Source organism: Aegilops tauschii, chromosome 7 (genome assembly GCF_002575655.3).
Source record: "Aegilops tauschii subsp. strangulata cultivar AL8/78 chromosome 7, Aet v6.0, whole genome shotgun sequence".
NCBI lineage: Eukaryota > Viridiplantae > Streptophyta > Magnoliopsida > Poales > Poaceae > Aegilops > Aegilops tauschii.
The window spans coordinates 107,912,101-107,937,474 of NC_053041.3; the positions used below are offsets into that span (position 1 = coordinate 107,912,101).

Here is a 25,374-nt window from a genome sequence, read left to right on the forward strand (position 1 = left end):
GTTCAGCTCGATGACATCCCTCGAACTCTTGATCCAGTAGAGGATCGAGGGAGAGTTTCGTCAGCACGACAGCGTGGCGACGATGTTGGTGATGTGCTCCGTGCAGGGCTTGGCCTAAACACTACGACACTATGACCGGAGGCGTAAACTGTGGAGGGGGCACCACATACGGCTAAGAAACAACTGTTGTGCCTTTGGGGTGCCCCCCTGCCCACGTATATAAAGGAGGGGGAGGAGGAGACTGGCCCAAGGGGGGCGCGCCAAGAGGGGGGAGTCCTACTAGGACTCCGTTCCTAGTAGGATTCGGCCCCCCTTTCCTTCCAACGGAGAGGGGGAAAGGGGGAAGGAGGGAGAAGGAGAAGGAAAGAGGGGGGCCGCGCCCCCTCCCCTTGTCCAATTCGGATTGGGCAAGGGGGGCGTGCGCCACCTCCCGTGGCCTGCCTCCTCTCCTCCACTATGGCCCATTAGGCCCATTAACTTTCTCGGGGGGTTCCGGTAGCCTCCCGGTACTCCAAAAATCCCGAACCTTATCGGAACCATTCCGATGTCCGTATATAACCTTCCAATATATCAATCTTTACCTCTCAACCATTTCGAGACTCCTCGTCATGTCTGTGATCTCATCCGGGACTCCGAACAAACTTCGGTCACCAAAACACATAACTCATAATACAAATCGTCATCGAACGTTAAGCGTGCGGACCCTACGGGTTCGAGAACTATGTAGACATGACCGAGACACATCTCCGCTCAATAACCAATAGCGGAACCTGGATGCTCATATTGGCTCCTACATATTCTACGAAGATCTTTATCGGTCAAACCGCATAACAACATACGTTGTTCCCTTTGTCATCGGTATGTTACTTGCCCGAGATTCGATCGTCGGTATCATCATACCTAGTTCAATCTCATTATCGGCAAGTCTCTTTACTCATTCCGTAATGCATCATCCCACAACTAACTCATTAGTCACATTGCTTGCAAGGCTTATAGTGATGTGCATTACCGAGAGGGCCCAGAGATACCTCTCCGATACACGGAGTGACAAATCCTAATCTTGATCTATGCCAACCCAACAAACACCTTCGGAGATATCTGTAGAGCATCTTTATAATCACGCAGTTGCGTTGTGACGTTTGATAGCACACAAGGTGTTCCTCCGGTATTCGGGAGTTGCATAATCTCATAGTCATAGGAACATGTATAAGTCATGAAGAAAGCAATAGAGATAAAACTAAACGATCATAGTGCTAAGCTAACGGATGGTTCTTATCCATCACACATTCTCTAATGATGTGATCCCGTTCATCAAATGACAACACATGTCTATGGTCAGGAAACATAACCATCTTTGATCAACGAGCTAGTCAAGTAGAGGCATACTAGGGACACTCTGTTTTGTCTATGTATTCACACATGTACTAAGTTTCCGATTAATGCAATTCTAGCATGAATAATAAACATTTATCATGAAATAAGGAAATATAAATAACAACTTTATTATTGCCTCTAGGGCATATTTCCTTCAGTCTCCCACTTGCACTAGAGTCAATAATCTAGATTACATAATAATGATTCTAACACCCATGGAGTCTTGGTGTTGATCATGTTTTGCTCGTGGAAGAGGCTTAGTCAACGGGTCTTCAACATTCAGATCCGTATGTATTTTGCAAACTTCTATGTCTCCATCCTTGACCTATTCACGAATGGAGTTGAAGCGTCTCTTGATGTGTTTGGTTCTCTTGTGAAACCTGGATTCCTTCGCCAAGGCAATTGCTCCAGTGTTGTAATAAAAGATTTTCATTGGACCTGATGCACTGGGTATTACACCCAGATCGGATATGAACTCCTTCATTTGCTGCTTCCGAAGCAGCTATGTACTCCGCTTCACATGTAGATCCCGCCACGACGCTTTGCTTGGAACAACACCAACTGACAGATCCACCATTCAATATAAATATGATCTAGTTTGTGACGTAGAGTCATCCGGATCAGTGTCAAAGCTTGCATTGATGTAACCATTTACGACGAGCTCTTTGTCACCTCCATAAACAAGAAACATATCCTTGGGCCTTTTCAGGTACTTCAGGATGTTCTTGACCGCTGTCCAGTGATCCACTCCTGGATCACTTTGGTACCTCCCTGCCAAACTTATGGCAAGGCACACATCAGGTCTGGTACACAGCATAGCATACATGATAGAACCTATATATGGCTGAGGCATAGGGAATGACTTCCATTTTCTCACTATCTTCTGCAGTGGTCGGGCTTTGGGTTTGACTCAATTTCACACCTTGTAACACAGGCAAGAACCCTTTCTTTGAGTGATCCATTTTGAACTTCTTTAAAACTTTGTCAAGGTATGTGCTTTGTGAAAGTCCTATTAAGCATCTCGATCTATCCCTATAGATTTTGGTGCCCAATATATAAGCAGCTTCACCGAGGTCTTTCATTGAAAAAATTCTTATTCAAGTATCCTTTTATGATATCCAGAAATTCTATATCATTTCCAATCAACAATATGTCATCCACATATAATATCAGAAATGCTACAGAGCTCCCACTCACTTTCTTGTAAATACAGGCTTCACCGGAAGTCTGTATAAATCCATATGCTTTGATTACCTCGTCAAAGCGTATATTCTAACTCCGAGATGCTTGCACCAATCCATAGATGGATCGCTGGAGCTTGCACACTTTGTCCTCATACATGGATCCTATCTCAAATTTCATGGCCTCAAGCCATCTGTCGGAATCTGGGCTCATCATAGCTTCTTCATAGTTCGTAGGTTTCGCTTGGTCTAGTAATATGACTTCCAGGACAGGATTACCGTACCACTCTAGTGCGGACGTGCTCTGGTTGACCTATGAAGTTCAGTAGTAACTTGATCTGAAGTTTCATGATCATTATCATTAGCTTCCTCACTAGTTGGTGTAGGCATCACGGGAATGGTTTTTGGTGATGTGCTACTCTCCAATTCGAGAGAAGGTACAATTACCTCAACAAGTTCTACTTTCCTCCCACTCACTTTTCCGAGAGAAACTCCTTCTCTAGAAAGGATCCATTCTTAGAAACAAAGATCTTGCCTTCGGATCTGTGGTAGAAGGTTGATGTCTACTACGCAACCTTCTTCTTGTAGACTCGTGTTGGGCCTCCAAGCGCAGAGTTTTGTAGGACAGTAGCAAATTTCCCGCAAGTGGATGACCTAAGGTTTATCAATCCGTGCGAGGCGTAGGATGAAGATGGTCTCTCTCAAACAACCCTGCAACCAAATAACAAAGAGTCTCTTGTGTCCCCAACACACCCAATACAATGGTAAATTGTATATGTGCACTAGTTCGGCGAAGAGATGGTGATACAATTGTAATATGGATAGTAGATATAGGTTTTTGTAATCTGAAAATATAAAATCAGCAAGGTAACTAGTAACAAAAGTGAGCAAAAACGGTATTGAAATGCTTGAAAACAAGGCCTAGGGTTCATTCTTTCACTAGTATAAAGTCTCTCAACAATGATAACAAAATTGAATCATACGGAAATCCCTCAACGTGCGACAAAGAGTCACTCCAAAGTTCCTATCATGGAGAACATAAGATGAAATTGCTTGTAGGGTACGAAACCACCTCAAAGTTATTCTTTCCGATCAATCCATTGAGCTATTCCTATAAGTGTCACAAACAGCCCTACAGTTCGTAGTAAAATAACACCATATGACACACATCAATCAACCCTAATGTCACCTAGATACTCCAATGTCACCACAAGTATCCGTGGGTCAATTATACGATATGCATCAAACAATTTCAGATTCATAATATTCAATCCAACACAAAGAACTTCAAAGAGTGCCCCAAGATTTCTACCGGAGAAACAAGGACAAAAACGTGCATCAACCCCTATGCATAGATTACCCCAATGTCACCTCAGGAATCTGCGAGTTGAGTGCCAAAACATACATCAAGTGAATCAATAGAACACCCCATTGTCACCACGGGTATCCCATGCAAGACATACATCAAGTGTTCTCAAATCCATAAAAGTATTCAATCCGATAATAGTGAAACTTCAAAGGTAAAACTCAATTCATCACAAGAAGATAGAGGGGGAGAAACATGATATGATCCAACTATAGTAACAAAGCTCACGGTACATCAAGATTGTGCCAAATCAAGAACACAAGAGAGAGAGAGAGAGAGAGAGAGAGAGAGAGAGAGATCAAACACATAGCTACTGGTACATACCCTCAGCCCCGAGGGTGAACTACTCCCTCCTCGTCATGGAGATCGCCGGGATGATGAAGATGGCCTCTGGTGATAGTTTCCCCCTCCGGCAGGGTGCCGGAACGGGGTCCCGATTGGTTTTTCGTGGCTACAGAGGCTTGCGGCGGCGGAACTTCCCATCTAGGGTTCTTTTCGGAGGTTTCTATATTTATAAGAATTTTTGGCATCGGAAACAAGTCAATGAGGTGCCCGAGGGGCCCACAAGCCCTTAGGGCGCACCCAGGGGGGTAGGGCGACCCCCCTGGCTTGTGGACACCTCAGGACTCTTCTGGTCCAGCTCCGATGCTTCGGGGGTCTCTTTTGGTCCAAAAAAATCACCGTAAATTTTCAGATCATTTGGACTCCGTTTGATATTCCTTTTCTGTAAAACTCAAAAACAAGGGAAAAAACAGAAACTGGCACTGGTCTCTAGGTTAATAGGTTAGTCCCAAAAATAATATAAAATAGCATATCAATGCATATAAAACATCCAAACAGATAATATAATAGCATGGAACAGTCAAAAATTATAGATACGTTGAAGACGTATCAAAGGTGTACCCAATAGTTTCTTTAGGGTATCCTATGAAGACGCACTTCTCCGATTTAGGCTCGAGCTTATCAGGATGAAGCCTTTTGACATAAGCGTCGCATCCCCAAACTTTAAGAAATGACAGCTTAGGTTTCTTGCCAAACCACAGTTCATACGGTGTCGTCTCAACGGATTTAGACGGTGCCCTATTTAACATTAATGCGGCTGTCTCTAATGCATAACCCCAAAACGATAGTGGTAAATCGGTAAGAGACATCATAGAACACACCATATCTAATAAAGTACGGTTACGGCGTTCGGACACACCATTACGCTGTGGTGTTCCAGGTGGCGTGAGTTGTGAGACAATTCGACACTGTTTTAAATGAAGGCCAAACTCGTAAGTCAAATATTCGTCTTCGTGATCAGATCGTAGAAACTTTATTTTCTTGTTACGATGATTCTCCACTTCACTCTGAAATTCTTTGAACTTTTCAAATGTTTCAAACTTGTGTTTCATCAAGTAGATATACCCATACCTACTCAAATCATCTGTGAAGGTCAGAAAATAACGATACCCGCCGTGTGCTTCAACACTCATCGGACCACATACATCGGTATGTATTATTTCTAATAAGTCATTAGCTCGCTCCATTGTTCCAGAGAACGGAGTTTTAGTCATCTTGCCTATGAGTCATGCTTCGCAAGTGTCAAATGATTCATAATCAAGTGACTCCAAAAGTCCATCTGTATGGAGTTTCTTCATGCGCTTTACATCAATATGACCTAAACGGCAGTGCCAAAAGTATGTTGCACTATCATTATCAACTTTGCATCTTTTGGCATCAATATTATGAATATGTGTATCACTATAATCGAGATTCAACAAGAATAGACCACTCTTCAAGGGTGCATGACCCTAAAAGATATTATTCATATAAATAGAACAACCATTATTCTCTGACTTAAATGAATAACTGTCTCGCAATAAACAAGATCCAGATATAATGTTCATCCTCAACGAGGGCACCAAATAAAAATTATTGAGGTCTAAAACTAATCCCGAAGGTAGATGTAGAGTTAGAGTGCCGACGGCGATCACATTGACTTTGGAACCATTTCTGAGGCGCATCGTCACCTCGTCCTTAGCCAATCTTCGTTTATTCTGCAGCTCCTGTTTCGAGTTACAAATATGAGCAACCGGACCAGTATCAAATACCCAGGCGCTACTACGAGCATTAGTAAGGAACACATCAGTAACATGTATATCACATATACCTTTGTTCACTTTGCCATCCTTCTTATCCGCCAAATACTTGGGGCAGTTCCGCTCCAGTGACCATTTCCCTTGCAGTAGAAGCACTCAGTTTCAGGCTTAGGTCCAGCTTTGGGCTTCTTCCCGGGAGTGGCAACTTGCTTGCCATTCTTCTTAAAGTTTCCTTTCTTTCCCTTGCCCTTTTTCTTGAAACTAGTGGTATTGTTAACCATCAACACTTGATGCCCCTTCTTGATTTCTACCTCCGCGGCCTTAAGCATTGCAAAGAGCTCAGGAATCGTTATATTCATCCCTTGCATGTTATAGTTCATCATGAAGCCTTTGTAGCTTGGTGGCAGTGATTGAAGAACTCTGTCAATAACACAATCAACTGGAAGATCAACTCCCAGCTAAGTCAAGTGGTTATGATACCTAGACATTTTGAGTATGTGTTCACCGACAGAACTATTCTCCTCCATCTTGCAGCTATAGAACTTGTTGGAGACTTCATATCTCTCAACCCGGGCATTTGCTTGAAATATTAACTTCAACTCTTGGAACATCTCATATGCTCCATGATATTCAAAATGTCTTTGAAGTCCCGGTTCTAAGCCATAAAGCATGGCACACTGAACTATTGAGTAGTCATCAGATCGAGCTTGCCAAACATTCATAACATCTGCATCAGCTCCTGCAGTAGGGCTGTCACCTAGCGGTGCATCAAGGACATAATTCTTCTATGCAACAATGAGGATAATCGTAAGTTACGGACCCAGTCCGTGTAGTTGCTACCATCATCTTTCAACTTAGCTTTCTCTAGGAATGCATTAAAATTCAGGGGAACGGTAGCACGGGCCATTGATCTACAACATAGATATGCAAATACTATCAGGACTAAGTTCATGATAAATTAGGTTCAACTAATCAAATTACTTATGAACTCCCACTTAAATAAACATCCCTCAAGTTATCTAAGTGATACGTGATCCAAATCAACTAACCCATGTCCGATCATCACGTGAGATGGGGTAGTCATCAATGGTGAACCTCTCTATGTTGATCATATCTACTATATGACTCACGTTTGACCTTTCGGTCTCCAGTGTTCCGAGACCATGTCTGTACATGCTAGGCTCGTCAAGTTTAACCCAAGTATTCTGCATGTGCAAAACTGTCTTACACCCATTGTATGTGAACGTAGAGTCTATCACACCCGATCATCACGAGGTGCTTCGAAATGACGAACTTTAGCAACGGTGCATACTCGGGGAGAACACTTTTATCTTGAAATTTAGTGAAGGGATCATCTTACAATGCTACCGCTGTTCTAAGAAAAATAAGATGCATAAAGGATAAACATCACATGCAATCAAAATATGTGACATGATATGGCCATCATTATCTTGTGCTTTTGATCTCCATCTCCAAAGCATCGTCATGATCTCCATCGTCACCGGCTTGACACCTTGATCTCCATTATTGCGTCAGGGTTGTCTCTCAACTATTGCTTCTACAATGATTGCTAACGCATAGCGATAAAGTAAAGCAACTACATGGCGATTGCATCTCATACAATAAAGAGACAACCATAAGGCTCCCGCCGGTTGCCGATAAATTACAAAACATGATCATCTCATACAATAACGTATATCACATCATGCCTTGACCATATCACATCACAACAGACCCTGCAAAAACAAGTTAGACGTCCTCTACTTTGTTGTTGGAATTTTTACGTGGCCGCTATGGGATTCTAGCAAGAACCGTTCTTACCTACGACAAAAACCATACCGGTGATTTACCAAGTTTGTTGTTTTAACCTTCTTCAAGGACCGGCCGCTGCCAAATTTGGTTCAACTAAAGTAGGAGAAACAGACACCCGCCAGCCACCTTTATGCAAAACTAGTTGCATGTCTGTCGGTGGAACCGGTCTCATGTACGTGGACATGTAAGGTTGTTCTGGGCCACTTCATCTTACAATACCCCCGAATCAAAATAAGACGTTGGTGGTAAGCAGTATGACTATCACCGTCCACAACTCTTTGTGATCTACTCGTGCTTATCATCTACGCATAGACCTGGCTCGAATGCCACTGTTGGAAAACGTGGCACGAAAAACAAAAGAATTTCTACGCACACGCAAGATCTATCCATGGAGATGCATAGCAACAAAAGGGGGTGTGTGATGCCCGGATAATTAAGCTACAGTGAACATCTGCTAATGATGCCATGTCACCTCCGTTACTGTTGCTAATCTTTTGTTAGTTCAAAACCGATTCAAAAATCAATTCAAAATATGGCAAACAACAAAAGTTTTCAAACATTAAAATAAAAATGTTCGGAGTGTGCAGTTAAATGCCTATGTAATTATTGTGGAGAAAACTCATTTTTAGAAATTGCCTAAATATTTTAAAGTGATTTAAAATAGAAAAGAAAATAAATAAAAGAAAAGAAATAAAAACAGAAAACAAATAAATACAAAAAAGGGAAGGAACCCCCCCGGGCCTCGGCCCAGCTGGCCAACCGGCTGGCCCAACCTGATCGACCTACTTACCCCCCCCCCCCCACTTCTCCCGTAACCTAACCCACTGCCCCACTCCCCCTCACGCACGAATCCCTCTCCTCCCTTTGTTTCCCCTGATCCAGATCGGGGGAAATGCCCCTGACGCCGCCCGTCGCCGACCCGCCGCGCCTCCGTCCTCCTCCGCGACGCCACCTCGCCGGCGCCGCCCCTACCGGCCTCCTTCCTCTCCCTCCTGTACCGAGTCGTCTTCCCCGGGCTCCGTGCGCGCTCCATCCATGGCCGCCCCGACCTCCTGCCGCACGTCGTCGTCATCGGTCTGCTCGCCTTCTGCCACCTCTCCTACCCGCCGGCCTCCCCGAGCGCTTCCCCGATCCCCCCCCCCCCCTCGTTGTGAGCCTCCCGTTCGAACCTCCCTGCTTCCTCCTCGTTCAGTTGCCGTAGCCGCCGCCCGTTTCCTCCCGTGGCCGCGCCTGGAGCACTGCTCCCGCGCACGCTCGCGCACCATCCGTGCCTGCCTCCACCTGCGCGTGTGTGCCTGGTGCTGGCTGCCATGGCCACGCCCAGCGTCTGCCCCGCCCGCGCCATGCCACCCCCCCTCCCTCGCGCCCGTGCCACGGCCTCCTCCTCACCGGACCCCGCCACCGCCCGTCGCCTCGTCCCCCGCGTCTTCTCGCCTCGCCTGACGAGCGCTCCCCCCTAATGTTGCCCCCGTCCGCGTCGGTGGTTCGCCACGCCGCTCGTCGCGCCACCCGCCTCTGTTCCCGCTCCCCGGCCACGCCGGCACTCACTATCGCCCACGTGCGGGCGCACGGGCGCCAGCACGCCCCACACGGGTGCGCCAAAATCGCCAGCGCCCGTTTGGCCCAGTGGCCCAATGACATGTGGGCCCAGCCCCAGAACAAAATGGATTAAAAAAAGAATAATAATAATAATAATATAATTAATTAATTAAATTAATTAATCATGTTAATTAATCTAATTAACCCTGTTAATTAACCATAATTATTTGATTAGATAAACGGTCTATGAAAGTGGGACCCACCCGTCAGCTTGACTGGTCAATGGTCAAACTGATCGCTGAAGTCATGCTGACGTCATAAATGCAATTTCGAATTAAAATAATCTGCTAATTCTAGAAAATGATTTAAAACTTTAGAAATTAATATAAAATAATCTGTAACTCGGATGAAAATACTTTGTACATGAAAGTTGCTCAGAACGACGAGACGAATCCGGATACGCAGCCCGTTCGTCCGCCACACATCCCTAGCATAGCAAACACGCAACTTTCCCCCTCCGGTTCATCTGTCCGAAAACGCGAAACACCGGGAATACTTTCCCGGATGTTTTACCCCTTCGCCGGTATCACCTACTACCGCGTTTGGGCACACCTAGCATCACGCTTTGTCATGTCATGCATCGTTATGCATCTGTTTGCATTGTATTCATTGTTTCTTCCCCCTCTTCTCTCCGGTAGACTACGAGACCGACGCCGCTGCTGGTGCCCCGACCGACTACGCTGTTGACGACCCCTCCTTCTTGCCAGAGCAACCAGGCAAGCCCCCCCTTGATCACCAGATATCGCCTATTCTTCTCTATACTGCTTGCATTAGAGTAGTGTAGCATGTTACTGCTTTCGGTTAATCCTATTCTGATGCATAGCCTGTCATTGTTACTACAGTTGTTACCCTTACCTGTTATCCTACTGCTTAGTATAGGATGTTAGTGTTCCATCAGTGGCCCTACACTCTTGTCCATCTGCCATGCTATACTACTGGGCCGTGATCACTTCGGGAGGTGATCACGGGTATATACTATATACTTTATATACATGACACATGTGGTGACTAAAGTCGGGTCAGCTCGTTGAGTACCCGCAAGTGGTTCTGATGAGGGGGCTGAAAGGACAGGTGGCTCCGTCCCGGTAGAGGTGGGCCTGGGTTCCTGACGGCCCCCGACCGTTACTTTGTGGCGGAGCGACAGGGCGGGTTGAGACCACCTAGGAGAGAGGTGGCCTGGCCCTGGTCGGCGTTTGCGGATACTTAACACGCTTAACGAGATCTTGGTATTTGATCTGAGTCTGGCCATTTGGTCTATACAAACTAACCAACTACGCGGGAACAGTTATGGGCACTCGACGGCGTGGTATCAGCCGAAGCTCTTCTTGACGTCAGCGACGGAGCGGCGCGCGCCGGATTGGACTGGAACGCCTGCTAGGCTTGGTCTGCTTACGGCCGCGTACGCAACGTGCAGGTGTGCAATGGGCGATGGGCCCAGACCCCTGCGCGCGTAGGATTTAGACCGGCGTGCTGACCTCTCTATTGAGCCTAGGTGGGGCTGTGACGTGTTGATCTTCCGAGGCCGGGCATGGCCCAGAAAAGTGTGTCCGGCCTAATGGGATCGGGCGTGTTGGGTTATGTGGTGCACCCCTACAGGGAAGTTTATCTATTCGAATAGCCGTGTCCCTCGGTAAAAGGACGACCCGGAATTGTACCTTGACCTTATGACAACTAGAACTGGATACTTAATAAAACACACCCTTCCAAGTGCCAGATATAACCCGGTGATCGCTCTCTAACAGGGCGACGAGGAGGGGATCGCCGGGTAGGATTATGCTATGCGATGCTACTTGGTGAACTTACCATCTACTCTCTTCTACATGCTGCAAGATGGAGGTGGCCAGAAGCGTAGTCTTCGACAAGATTAGCTATCCCCCTCTTATTCTGGCATTCTGCAGTTCAGTCCACCGATATGGCCCTTTACACTTATACCCATGCATATGTAGTGTAGTTCCTTGCTTGCGAGTACTTTGGATGAGTACTCACGGTTGCTTTTCTCCCTCTTTTCCCCTCTCTATACCTGGTTGTCGCAACCAGATGCTGGAGTCCAGGAGCTAGAGATCCCGAGGATGATTCTACATGGAGTTCGGCTTCGAGGAGTAGTTAGGAGGTCCCAGGCAGGAGGCCTTGCCTTTTCGATCGTTGCTCCTTTTGTGCTAGCCTTCTTAAGGCAAACTTGTTTAACTTATGTCTGTACTCAGATGTTGTTGCTTCCGCTGACTCGTCTATGACCGAGCACTTGTATTCGAGCCCTCGAGGCCCCTGGCTTGTATTATGATGCTTGTATGACTTATTTATGTTGTATAATTGTGTTGTGATATCTTCCCGTGAGTCCTTGATCTTGATCGTACACATTTGCGTGCATGATTAGTGTACGATTGAATCGGGGGCGTCACAAGTTGGTGTCAGAGCCGACTGCCTGTAGGAATCCCCCTTCCACACTCCTTGGCCGAAGTCGAGTCTAGACATTACAAAACTTTTACTAACATGGCTGTGTGTCTTACGGGCCCACATCGCCATTGGGTGGTATTAGGATCTTTTATTCCTCGTCTATACTCTGGGACTCTGATCTCTCTTCTATTCGGGTTAAATGAATTTTGCTAAATCTAACATTAGGATCTCGTTATCACTTTCACCTGGAGAGCCCCCTATTACTGATGATCGTTTGCTGCACGTGAAGACCCTGAAGATACTCTCCGCTGTTAACCCGAGAACTTGTGTTCATCGCATTTGCAATTCCCCTTCCACCGTCAACCCTTATGGATAACTACTTGCAGTTGTTGTTCTTACATCCATCCCCAGTTGGTCTTGTTATTAGAAGATACCCCGAAATACTCGTCGTTGTTTCGGTAATCCTTTGAGCTTACTGCCTTGCTGTTCCTTGCCACATGAATATCCCTACGGATAATTTCTCGCACTCACCGAGTATCCACTCATCCACAGTTGATTCATGTATGTCACCAATCTTCGAAATACCATTCAATCTTCCGAAAATCCTCAGGAGCCTATTGCTCTTGAAATTCTTACTTGCTGGCATTATGGTTAACCCCATAAGTCTAGTAATCTTATTGGCATCCTTTGTCGTTATCATTTTGAGTCCGTTAATTCAATAAGTTGCGAATGTTCACCATCATCAGTCGAATCCTAGGATTATCCTTCCGGCTCAGACGTCATTTGGATATGAGCTGGTTCTTGACCAATCAATGCCTTGATCGGTTGTGCTTCTAAGTCTATTGAACTTATTCATTTTCGATCAGAATGATTGCTTCTGATCCCTTGATTTGGAAATGATAATTCCTTTGCATTTGAGCTTTGAATTACTCAGTTGTTTTTATAGTCCGATGCCCTTTCGTTCCTTCTTCCTCTGATGGAGTACCGATACTCGCATCAGCTCCGTTGTAGACCACAAGACCCCTTGTTGGGTTATTATCCGACAACGTCCTTCATATTCATTCACTTTGGAAGTTCTTTCCCTGATACCTAATGCCTTTAGTAAATTGTATCCTCTCGTTTTGTCACCCATGCTCTACTATCGAGCTTGAGTTATTTACCCCTGAAGCTTGTGGTATATGTTTCCACGATGCCCTGATGGGTTGAACCTATGCCTTTCATAATATGTGTGAACTCGAAAGTTTTCATGAGTCATACTCTTCTGGTATTTTGCCAGATAAAAATTTTCAACACTGCAACTTCATCAAACGCGAGAAGTGAAGGAAAGGTCATGCATTGAAGAAGTGGGAGTCGACCTTGAACTTTGCGTTCATGCCCATGGACACGATGTAGATCTTATCATTAAAGATTTTCTTAAATTAATTATTCCCTTGGTATAAGTTCATCTTATATCTGGGATCTGGCCTTTTGCAATCGTGGTTCCGACCATGTTCTCCTTTAAATACCATTTCTCGTGCAAGTTTAAGCACTTGTCTTCTGCAGAGCAATACCCTAGTCCAACCTCTACTTTGATCTGTCGTCGAGCATTACCCCCCTGGTATCTCGAGATTATCATGGAACTGCATAACCTCTTATGAGTTCTTCATCAAGTATTACTTTCTCACTGATTCCAATTTTTCACGGGCTCTGAGTTATGAAACACTCAAAGACACCGATAACTGAACCGAGTCCGCATTATGGTTCAACAACTCTTACTAATATTCTTTACTTACGAGTTTGTACCCGATCATGTCATTCCTAGCCTGATCGGCTATATCATTATTGTGCTAATTCTTAACTGTGCTACCCGGTCCTTCTTCCCGGAACACAATTTTTGACGCTGAGTTAAGCTTGCGTTGATTTCCTTGTCTTATCATTCCACCTCGAACAACAAGCTTGGTTTCGAGTTTGTGTCGTAACCATGGTTCCAATAACCTCTTGCTTCATCATTCCTTTGACTTGATGTCGTCGATGAGCGATTATATCTTCATGAAACCTCTCGACAAATGTGTCATGATCATCATCAACATTCCGAGCTCCTCAAGGATATCAATTGAATTCATGATGAGAAATACCATCCTTGCCCTCGATGATTTGTGTTATCATCGACCACTCGATTGCCTTCCGTTCAACACAAACTTGTTCGTGTTTGGTGTTATACCTTGAGTTCCTTGCTACCCAGCATTGTTCTTCTTTACCTTGGATATTACCACCTTTTATGTCAAGAATGTCGTGGGAATTTCACCACCTCTTGAGAATTCTTGGTATGGTGATACTTCTCACCATCACCATTCTTTCTTGGGTCCTCATGTTGATTCCAACCGGGGTACCAACAAGTGAGCGGTGCTGTTTGGATTCTGCCCTTCTAGCAACCCTCTTGCTTTGAAGTTAATGGTCGGCTGTTCATTCTTAGACTATTGATTATTGAATCACCATTCCGACGTTGGTCGTGCAACCCAGCCCATATTCGGGTGCACCTTTCAACCAATGTTTAATTGTGTATGTTTTCCTCGAGCATACATCATTATACCATTTGATCTGACAAATGTTATCCCCTTGTTCACATAATTGTGGAAATCCATCTTTTATTAATCTCGATGAATTGCCGCTGATTCCATCAGCCACCTCCTCATCCTCTCGTTGGTTTACTGATGAACTCTTGTTTCGGAACTCGCTTCCATAGTTCATTTCTCGAGAATTTTACAATGTCATCTCGTCAATTTGTATTACACCTTTTCCTCTCAGGCATCCCGAGTCTGAGGTATTTTGACACTGATCAGATCTGAATCTCGGTCAGATATGATGGTTGGAACATATTTCCAAGAGTTATAATAGTTGTCTTTATGTGACCCTGTAAGGTGATGTCATGCCTAGCACACCTGGCCGGAGGACCTATTGTTATAGTTTCCTTTTAGCAAGCTTAGCGATTCTTCCATGAGGAAATCGTAAGACTTACTTTACAAGTTGTTTCGGATGGATCCCTTGTGTATCGAAAGTTCGACCTTTGCTTGAAGACCATGTCAATGCAATCTCGAAGCATGTATGTGGTACTCCTATCATGAATAGGAACATTTGAAGCATAATGCTAAATTTTCTTTATCAATTATCCAAACACCGTTGTACGGGTAATATCATGAAATTCCTCCCCCCTTACCTCAATGGTTTTCTACTTTCTATCCTGTCATGGATATCATGCTCCGCTTGTCCTTGGGGAGTATATACCCCTGAAATATGTGTGTATACACATTTCCCTTTCCATTATTCTGTTTAAACCTGATAATCACTTTTCCTTTCCATTGGTTTGTTTAAACCTTCTTGTGATCTATATAATGTAAGCAGTAATATTTCCCTGCTTATGTAAATACCTCGATATACAACTCTGTCAGTAAGACCTTGTTACTATTGTTGATGGCATCCCGGTAGCCACCGATGGACGAGAACTTTGCCTATTGGTCCGCCTCGCATTGCGAGTAGGAAAATGGTTCTCTTCGTCACTCGCCCTTGGTACCAACGTTGTTGCCAACATAATTGACAGGCTATCCTCTCACTTGCCTTGCTATCATGACCGTGCAAAATATAACACCTTCTTGCTTTGAACGCACATGGTGGGCCCATAACCCACAGTTCCACAGGATCAAAACCTGACTCTCCTATACATCCCTGTCTCCCAAAATTGTTCCTCACGCTTGGCTTCGTATGTAATTCACGAGCCACCTTCTTGTGATCTGTTCTGGTATCAGATGCAATACTTATTCCCGTCGCTCTGAAACCCTTTCACACTCTGTTTCAGGTAACGAACGATTGCCTGCCCACTCGAAACTTGTCATGAGACCTTCTTACCTTGCTCTCGATATTTTCTAAGGTTTCAATTTGAGAGTTACTTTCCGCCACCTTCCCCGATGTTATCTACCAGATAGTCAACCTTGCAAGGGTCCGTTCTCCCGGAATACCCCTCTTATTTTTTCCGTAAGTACGATGAAGATCATCAAGGAAGAATGACAACTTTGTCACGATGCCCTGAAACAGAGAACTGAAGACATCAACAAAAAGGATCGACTACTTCGAGAAGAGCAACCAAGATCGAGAACGCTCGTTAGAATTTCGTAACCAAATCCCTTTCCCGTCACTTCCCCTCTTAAATCTCGGGACGAGATTTCTTGTAGTGGAGGAGATTTGTGACGCCCGAATAATTAAGCTACAGTGAACATCTGCTAATGATCCCACGTCAATTCCGTTACTGTTGCTAATCTTTCGTTAGTTCAAAACCGATTCAAAAATCAATTCAAAATATGGCAAACAACAAAAGTTTTCAAAAATAAAAATAAAAATGTTCGGAGTGTGCAGTTAAATGCCTAGGTAATTATTGTGGAGAAAACTCATTTTTAGAAATTGCCTAAATATTTTAAAGTGATTTAAAACAGAAAAGAAAATAAATAAAAGAAAAGAAATAAAAACAGAAAACAAATAAATACAAAAAAGGGAAGGAACCCCCCCGGGCCTCGGCCCAGCTGGCCAACCGGCTGGCCCAACCTGATCGGCCTACTTACCCCCCCCCCCACTTCTCCCGTAACCTAACCCACTGCCCCACTCCCCCTCACGCACGAATCCCTCTCCTCCCTTTGTTTCCCCTGATCCAGATCGGGGGAAATGCCCCTGACGCCGCCCGTCGCCGACCCGTCGCGCCTCCGTCCTCCTCCGCGACGCCACCTCGCCGGCGCCGCCCCTACCGGCCTCCTTCCTCTCCCTCCTGTACCGGGTCGTCTTCCCCGGGCTCCGCGCGCGCTCCATCCATGGCCGCCCCGACCTCCTGCCGCACGTCGTCGTCATCGGTCTACTCGCCTTCGGCCACCTCTCCTACCCGCCGGCCTCCCCGAGCGCTTCCCCGACCCCCCCCCTCGCTGTGAGCCTCCCCTTCGAACCTCCCTGCTTCCTCCTCGTTCAGTCGCCGTAGCCGCCGCCCGTTTCCTCCCGTGGCCGCGCCTGGAGCACTGCTCCCGCGCACGCTCCCGCACCATCCGTGCCTGCCTCCACCCGCGCATGTGTGCCTGGTGCTGGCCGCCATGGCCACGCCCAGCGTCTGCCCCGCCCGCGCCATGTCACCCCCTCCCTCGCGCCCGTGCCACGGCCTCCTCCTCACCGGACCCCGCCACCGCCTGTCGCCTCGTCCCCCGCGTCTCCTCGCCTCGCCTGACGAGCGCTCCCCCCGAATGTTGCCCCCGTCCGCGTCGGTGGTTCGCCCCGCCGCTCGTCGCGCCACCCCGCCTCTGTTCCCGCTCCCCGGCCACGCCGGCACTCGCTGTCGCCCCCGTGCGGGCGCACGGGCGCCAGCACGCCCCACATGGGTGCGCCAAAATCGCCAGCGCCCGTTTGGCCTAGTGGCCCAATGACATGTGGGCCCAGCCCCAGAACAAAATGGATTAAAAAAAGAATAATAATATAATTAATTAACTTAATTAATCATGTTAATTAATCTAATTAACCCTGTTAATTAACCATAATTATTTGATTAGATAAACGGTCTATGAAAGTGGGACCCACCCGTCAGCTTGACTGGTCAACGGTCAAACTGATCGCTGATGTCATGCTGACATCATAAATGCAATTTTGAATTAAAATAATCTGCTAATTCTACAAAATGATTTAAAACTTTAGAAATTAATATAAAATAATCTGTAACTCGGATGAAAATACTTTGTACATGAAAGTTGCTCAGAACGACGAGACGAATCCGGATACGCAGCCCATTCGTCCGCCACACATCCCTAGCATAGCAAACACGCAACTTTCCCCCTCCGGTTCATCTGTCCGAAAACGCGAAACACCGGGAATACTTTTCCGGATGTTTTCCCCCTTTGCCGGTATCACCTACTACCGCGTTTGGGCACACCTAGCATCACGCTTTGTCATGTCATGCATCGTTATGCATATGTTTGCATTGTATTCATTGTTTCTTCCCCCTCTTCTCTCCAGTAGACTACGAGACCGACGCCGCTGCTGGTGCCCCGAGCGACTACGCTGTTGACGACCCCTCCTTCTTGCCAGAGCAACCAAGCAAGCCCCCACTTGATCACCAGATATCGCCTATTCTTCTCTATACTGCTTGCATTAGAGTAGTGTAGCATGTTACTGCTTTCGGTTAATCCTATTCTGATGCATAGCCTGTCATTGTTACTACAGTTGTTACCCTTACCTGCTATCCTATTGCTTAGTATAGGATGCTAGTGTTCCATCAGTGGCCCTACACTCTTGTCCGTCTGCCATGCTATACTACTGGGCCGTGATCACTTCGGGAGGTGATCACGGGTATATACTATATACTTTATATACATGACACATGTGGTGACTAAAGTCGGGTCAGCTCGTTGAGTACCCGCAAGTGGTTCTGATGAGGGGGCTGAAAGGACAGATGGCTCCATCCCGGTAGAGGTGGGCCTGGGTTCCTGACGGCCCCCGACTGTTACTTTGTGGCGGAGCGACAGGGCACGTTGAGACCACCTAGGAGAGAGGTGGGCCTGGCGCTGGTCGGCGTTCGCGGATACTTAACACGCTTAACGAGATCTTGGTATTTGATCTGAGTCTGGCCATTTGGTCTATACGCACTAACCAACTATGCGGGAACAGTTATGGGCACTCGACGTCGTGGTATCAGCCGAAGCTCTTCTTGACGTCAGCGACGGAGCGGCGCGCGCCGGATTGGACTGGAACGCCTGCTTGGCTAGGTCTGCTTCCGGCCGCGTACACAACGTGCAGGTGTGCAATGGGCGATGGGCCCAGACCCCTGCGCGCATAGGATTTAGACCAGCGTGCTGACCTCTCTGTTGAGCCTAGGTGGGGCTGCGACGTGTTGATCTTCCGAGGCCGGGCATGACCCAGAAAAGTGTGTCCGGCCAAATGGGATCGAGCGTGTTGGGTTATGTGGTGCACCCCTGCAGGGAAGTTTATCTATTCGAATAGCCGTGTCCCTCGGTAAAAGGACGACCCGGAGTTGTACCTTGACCTTATGACAACTAGAACTGGATACTTAATAAAACACACCCTTCCAAGTGGCAGATATAACCCGGTGATCGTTCTCTAACAGGGCGACGAGGAGGGGATCGCCGGGTAGGATTATGCTATGCGATGCTACTTGGTGAACTTACCATCTACTCTCTTCTACATGCTGCAAGATGGAGGTGGCCAGAAGCGTAGTCTTCGACAGGATTAGCTATCCCCCTCTTATTCTGGCATTCTGCAGTTCAGTCCACCGATATGGCCCTTTACACTTATACCCATGCATATGTAGTGTAGTTCCTTGCTTGCGAGTACTTTGGATGAGTACTCACGGTTGCTTTTCTCCCTCTTTTCCCCTCTCTATACCTGGTTGTCGCAACCAGATGCTGGAGTTCAGGAGCTAGAGATCCCGAGGATGATTCTACATGGAGTTCGGCTTCGAGGAGTAGTTAGGAGGTCCCAGGCAGGAGGCCTTGCCTTTTCGATCGTTGCTACTTTTGTGCTAGCCTTCTTAAGGCAAACCTGTTTAACTTATGTTTGTACTCAGATATTGTTGCTTCCGCTGACTCGTCTATGACCGAGCACTTGTATTCGAGCCCTCGAGGCCCCTGGCTTGTATTATGATGCTTGTATGACTTATTTATGTTGTAGAGTTGTGTTGTGATATCTTCCTGTGAGTCCCTGATCTTGATCGTACACATTTGTGTGCATGATTAGTATACGATTGAATCGGGGGCGTCCCAGGGAGTGTGTCTACGTACCCTCGTAGATCGTAAGCGGAAGTGTTTCGTGACGCGGTTGATGTAGTCGAACTTCTTCGCGATCCAACCGATCGAGTAGCGAACGTACGACACCTCCGCGTTCCGCACACGTTCAGCTCGGTGACGTCCACGCCTTCTTGATCCAGCAAGACGGCGAGGTAGTGGATGAGTTCTGGCAGCACGGCGGCGTGGTGACGGTGATGCTGATGCTATCTCTGCCGTGCTTCGCCTAAGCACTACAAAAATATGATCGAGGGTGTAAACAGTGGAGGGGGGCGCCACACACGGCTATACAATTGTCGTCGTTATGTGTGGCGCCCCCTCCCACATATATATAGGTGGGGGAGAGAGGAGAGGCCAAGGGGCGCCCCAAGTAGGGCCGAATCCTACTAGGAGACTTCCGCAAGCCGCGCCCCCTTCCATATATGAGTGCGGGAGGAAGGCAGGAGGAGGAGGCGCCCCCCCCCCCCCTTTCCTTTCTCTCACGGGGAGGGAAAAGGCAGGAGGGGGCACCCCTCCTCTTTCCTTCCCCTAGGGCCAGCCTGCCAAGGAGAGGGGCGTGCCAGCCCCCTAGTGGGCTGGTCTGTCCCATCCTTTGGCCCATACACTTACCGGGGGTGTCCGGAACCATTTCCGGCGACCCGATGACTACCCGGTGCACTCCGAAACTCTTCCGGTGTTCGAATAACATCGTCCTATATATCAATCTTTACCTCTCGATCATTTCGAGACTCCTCGTCATGTCCATGATCTCATCCGGGACTCCGAACAACATTCGGTCACCAAATCATATAACTCATATAACACTATATCGTCAACGAACGTTAAGCGTGCGGACCCTACAGGTTCGACAACTATGTAGATATGACCGAGACACCTCTCCGGTCAATAACCATTAGCGGAACCTGGATGCCCATATTGGTTCCTACATATTCTACGAAGATCTTTATCGGTCGAACCGTTATGACAACATACGTAATTCCCTTTGTCTGTCGGTATGTTACTTGCCCGAGATTCGATCGTTGGTATATTCATACCTAGTTCAATCTCGTTACCGGCAAGTCTCTTTACTCGTTCCGTAATACATCACCTCGTAACTAACTCCTTAGTTATTTGCTTGCAAGCTTATGATGTCTATTACCGACAGGGCCCAGAGATACCTCTCCGATACTCGGAGTGACAAATCGTAATCCCGATCTATGCCAACTCAACAAACACCTTCGGAGATACCTGTAGAGCATCTTTTTTATCACCCAGTTACGTTGTGACGTTTGATAGCACACAAGGTATTCCTCCGGTATTCGGAAGTTGCATAATCTTATAGTCGAAGGAATATGTATTTGATATGAAGAAAGCAATAACAATAAACTGAACTATCAATAATATGCTAAACTAAGGGCTGGGTCTTGTCCATCATGGCTGATCTCGCTGATCGATTCTGATATGCAATGGGCGTGTAGCAGGATATTAAAAGGCTCCACTACGCATCGGCTACGAGGAAAGGCAGGCCGGAATCGATAGTCAGAAGTAAGAAGTCAGGTCGACCGCCATGGCGCCCGGGCCACTTAACCCTGTGACGGTCATGGAGCAGTGCCATGTCTCGCCGTCGCCGTTGCCATCGCCGTTGCCACCGGCCGTGAAGCCACAGACACTGCCGCTCACCTTCTTCGACCTCGTCTTCTGGGACGTCCCGCCCGTGCAGCGCCTCTTCTTCTACGACAACGCCGACCTCCTCGGCGCACCCGAGTTCCTCCTCCACGAGCTGCGCCTGTTCGAGAAGTCCCTGGCCGCCGCGCTGCACCACTTCTATCCCTTGGCCGGGACGCTGGTGTGTAGCATACCGGAGGCCGGGGCGCCCGAGGTCGTGTTCTCGGACGGCGACTCTGTCCGCCTCACGGTTGCGGTCGGCGGCGACGACTTCCAGGACCTCGCCGGCGACCACGCGCGCGACACCGCGAGGCTCCGTCCGCTGCTGCCTTCGCTGCCGAGACACGGCGGCGGCGGCGGCTCTCGATGCAGAACTCAGGACGTATTTGCCGTCCAGCTCACCGTGTTCCCTCACGCCGGTTTGTGCATTGGCACGACGCTGCACCACGCCGTGGCCGACGGTTCCAGCTACGTGCACTTCATGAGGACGTGGGCCGCCATCCACCGCCTCGGCCCCGGGTGCGGCGGGAAGTGGGCCGCGGTGGACGCGCCCCCGCTGCTCGACCGCAGCGTCGTGCGAGACGAGAACGGGCTCCGCGAGGTGTTTCTCCGCGACCACCGGGCTCACGAGGCGGCCGGCGGCAAGCGGCTCCACGGCTGGGACCTCGGTCAACGTCCGGGCGCCGCTGGCCTCGCGACGTTCCGGTTCACGGAGAAGCTGCTCCGTGGGCTCGGAAGGCAGGTGGAGTCGGAGACCACGGCGCGGCGGTGCTCGCCCTACGCGCTGGCTTGCGGTGCTGTCTGGGCAGGCATCGTGCACGCGCGCGGCAGCAACGCCAGCTTCGGGTTCGTGACCGGGTGCAAGCCCCGCGCGACCCCTCCGGTGCCGGGAAACTACTTCGGCAACTGCCTGGGGCTCTGCCGCGTGGGGAAGGAGGAGGAGGCGAAGCCGAGCGGCGGCCTCACCGCGGCCACGGCCTCCGCGGCGATCTGGCTGGCGATCGAGGGGCTCGCGGAGCAGGGGCGGGTGTTCCGGGACGCGCGCGGTTGGGTGCGGCTGGTGCGGGAGTACGCGTCGGCGCGCGCGGTGACCGTGGCCGGGTCGCCGAAGCTGGGCGTGTACGCGGCGACGGATCTGGGAGCGCCGTGGGGACGGCCCCGGAAGGTGGAGATCGTCTCGGTGGAGCGGACGGGCGCGCTGGCGCTGGCGGAGAGCGGCCGGGACGGGGACGGCGGCATCGAGGTCGGGCTGGCGCTGCCGCGCGGCGAGATGGAGGCGTTCCGCGCGTTCTACCACGACCTGGTCAGCCACAGCGTCGTCGTACTGACAGCGGCAAGGCGTGACGTGCGTACGTTTGGACCCGTCGATCGTTGTTTGCCGGACAGAGCCACCGCAACTGTGACGTTTGCAGGGGGCAATTTGGCCTTATCTTTTTATTTTTATATTTTTTATAGTTGAGTTTGGAGTGGTGCTCGATCGTGGGGAAGACATTTTCATGCCAGCACCCAGCAGCCAGCGGTAGAGAGCGTTTGTCCGTAGCGTCCGTTTGTTTTCTCAACCACTAGTTTTTTTTTGGGAGAAATCCTTGCAAAGGTTATTATTTTTTCTTTGGACAAACACCTACAATTTTATTCATACACGTAACCATTAAATCAAAGATTCGAAAAGATACAAAGTAACTCCTATAAGAATGATAAAATTATCTTTTAAAGATTCATATGATATTAATTAGCTTCTGTTCAACCCGTAATGAAAACATTATATTCACACGAGCATGATTACCAATAAAGATATCTCAATGCCCTTTGAGTCGTTCGTACTAAAGGATAGAAAGTCTTGAGCGATGAACGTACTTAGCCAGGGATGAACCCTTGGCAATGCAGGCCGTCGAATCACAAGATCGTCATCATAATGCCGAGCACTACAAGAAATCTGTTAATTTATGAAAGATTTTTTATGACGGTTTTGAAAAGTGTCATGGATGGCCCGGTTCAGCCCCCGCAAGCCCGCAAAAGCCCGCCTAACTGTTCCCATATAAAAAGCTAACCCTAACACACTCCTCTTTGGCCCCCTCCTCTCTTCCTCCTCTGCAGCCCCTCCCTCATCATCTCCCACACATCGCCTCTTTCCTCCCACACCTCGCTGCCAGCAGAATAACATAAACTCATCATACATGAACAATTGAATCTGTGAGGGCACAAACCTCTGCCTTCATGGCACAACCAAAGAAGGGACTGGGGTAACTTTATCCGCAAAAACACCATGACCACCATTAGACGCTGACGAGGAACATGAAAGTTCTAAAGATATGAGCCCCCCCCCCTGAAAGCTGAATAAAACTGTTGCTTATTGATGATTTGGTGCGGCATACAAGAGTATATAAGAGGGTACAAACCGACTTGGGGTAGGGGTACAAAACTGACTTGGACTAGAAGTCGTATACCATAATGACTACTCTAACATCCCCCCGCGGTATCAACGGCAGGCTCGACGATGTTGAGACTGAAACAGATATCTTGAAACGGCTTAGTAGGCAGTGCCTTGGTGAAAATGTCAGCAAACTGAGCCGTAGAGGGAACATGAAGCACCCGAACCTGACCAAGAGCAACCTTTTCACGAACAAAATGAATATCAATCTCAATATACTTTGTGCGTCGGTGTTGAACTGGATTGCTGGTCATGTAGACTGCTGATATGTTGTCACAGTAGACAATAGTGGCCTGCTCAATAGGCCTGTGTAGCTCGGAGAGTAACTGCCGAATCCAGATTGTATCTGCAACGGCATGTGCCACAGCGCGATACTCAGTCTCGGCCGACGAACGTGAGACTGTAACCTGTCTTTTCGAAGACCAAGAAATCAAATTGTTACCAAGAAAAACACAAAAACCGGAAGTGGACCTTCGAGTGTCAGGACAACCAGCCCAGTCTGCATCAGAGTATGCGGTAAGCGAGTTTGGAGAAGAATTATTGAGGTGGAGACCATGATTGAGAGTTCCTTTTAAATACCGAAGAATGCGTTTAACATGATTATAGTGAGGAACCCGGGGATCATGCATATAGAGACATGCTTGTTGAACAGCAAAAGAGATTTCAGGACGAGTAATGGTGAGATATTGGAGAGCACCTGTTAGGCTACGATAGAGAGTAGGATCGGAAAAGGGTTCACCGGTAGCCGAAAGTTTAAAACTAGTATCGACAGGAGTGCGAGATGATTGACAGTCAAGCATACCAGCACGATTAAGAAGATCAAGAATATACTGGCGTTGGGAAAGAAAAAGGCTGGAGGAATCTCGAACAACAGCAATGCCTAAGAAATGATGAAGGAGTCCTAGGTCAGTCATAGAAAATTCAGATCTAAGAAGAGAGACAATATGATCTAAGAACTTTTGAGAGGAGGCGGTAAGAATGATATCATCTACATAGAGAAGTAAATAGGCAGTGTCAGAAGTTTGATGATACACAAAAAGAGAGGTGTCGGAGAGAGATGGAGTGAAGCCTATTGTTTGAATGAAGGAGGAGAAGCGTTGAAACCAAGCTCGTGGGGCCTGTTTAAGACCGTAGAGAGATTTCTGAAGAAGACATACATGAGTTGGAAAGGATGGATTTTCAAAACCCAGAGGTTGCTGGGAGTAGACAGTTTCTTGAAGGGAACCATGGAGGAAAGCATTTTTAACATCAAGTTGGTGAATGGGCCATGAAGAGGAGACAGCAACACTAAGAACGGTGCGAATGGTGCTAGGTTTAACAACAGGAGAGAAGGTTTCTTCGTAATCAATTCCTTGTTGCTGAGAAAAGCCACGATAGACCCACCTGGCTTTATATCGTGAGAGGCTCCCATCGGAGTGGAACTTTTGGCGAAAAATCCATTTGCCAGAAACAATATTTGTATTGGGAGGACGAGGAACAAGTTGCCAGGTGTTGTTTTGAAGTAAAGCATTATATTCTTCTTGCATGGCAGCGGCCCAATTGGGATCAAGTAGAGCAGTTTTGTAATTCTTTGGAAGAGAAGTGAGAGATACGGAGGTATATAGGTTTAGGCGGTCTTGGGGTTGATGAAATCCTGATTTGGCCCTAGTACGCATGCGATGATCATTAATCGGGGCTGCTGTAGGAATAGCACGAGGGGGTAAGG

At 47.8% G+C, this 25,374-nt stretch overlaps 1 protein-coding gene across 1 annotated transcript; it reads left to right on the forward strand.

Annotated features, from left to right (window-relative positions):
• Positions 1 to 20,773: 20,773 nt before the first annotated feature.
• LOC109768411 (malonyl-coenzyme:anthocyanin 5-O-glucoside-6'''-O-malonyltransferase-like) lies at positions 20,774 to 22,814 on the forward strand. Its single transcript, XM_020327132.4, has one exon. It carries the CDS (start codon positions 21,144 to 21,146, stop codon positions 22,698 to 22,700), a length of 1,557 nt encoding a protein of 518 aa, XP_020182721.1. The 5' UTR covers positions 20,774 to 21,143; the 3' UTR covers positions 22,701 to 22,814.
• Positions 22,815 to 25,374: the final 2,560 nt, after the last annotated feature.

What these genes read in the sequence shown, in the direction of transcription:
- LOC109768411 (XM_020327132.4), top strand. Translation starts at nt 21,144, where the DNA reads ATGGCGCCCGGGCCACTTAACCCTGTGACGGTCATGGAGCAGTGCCAT.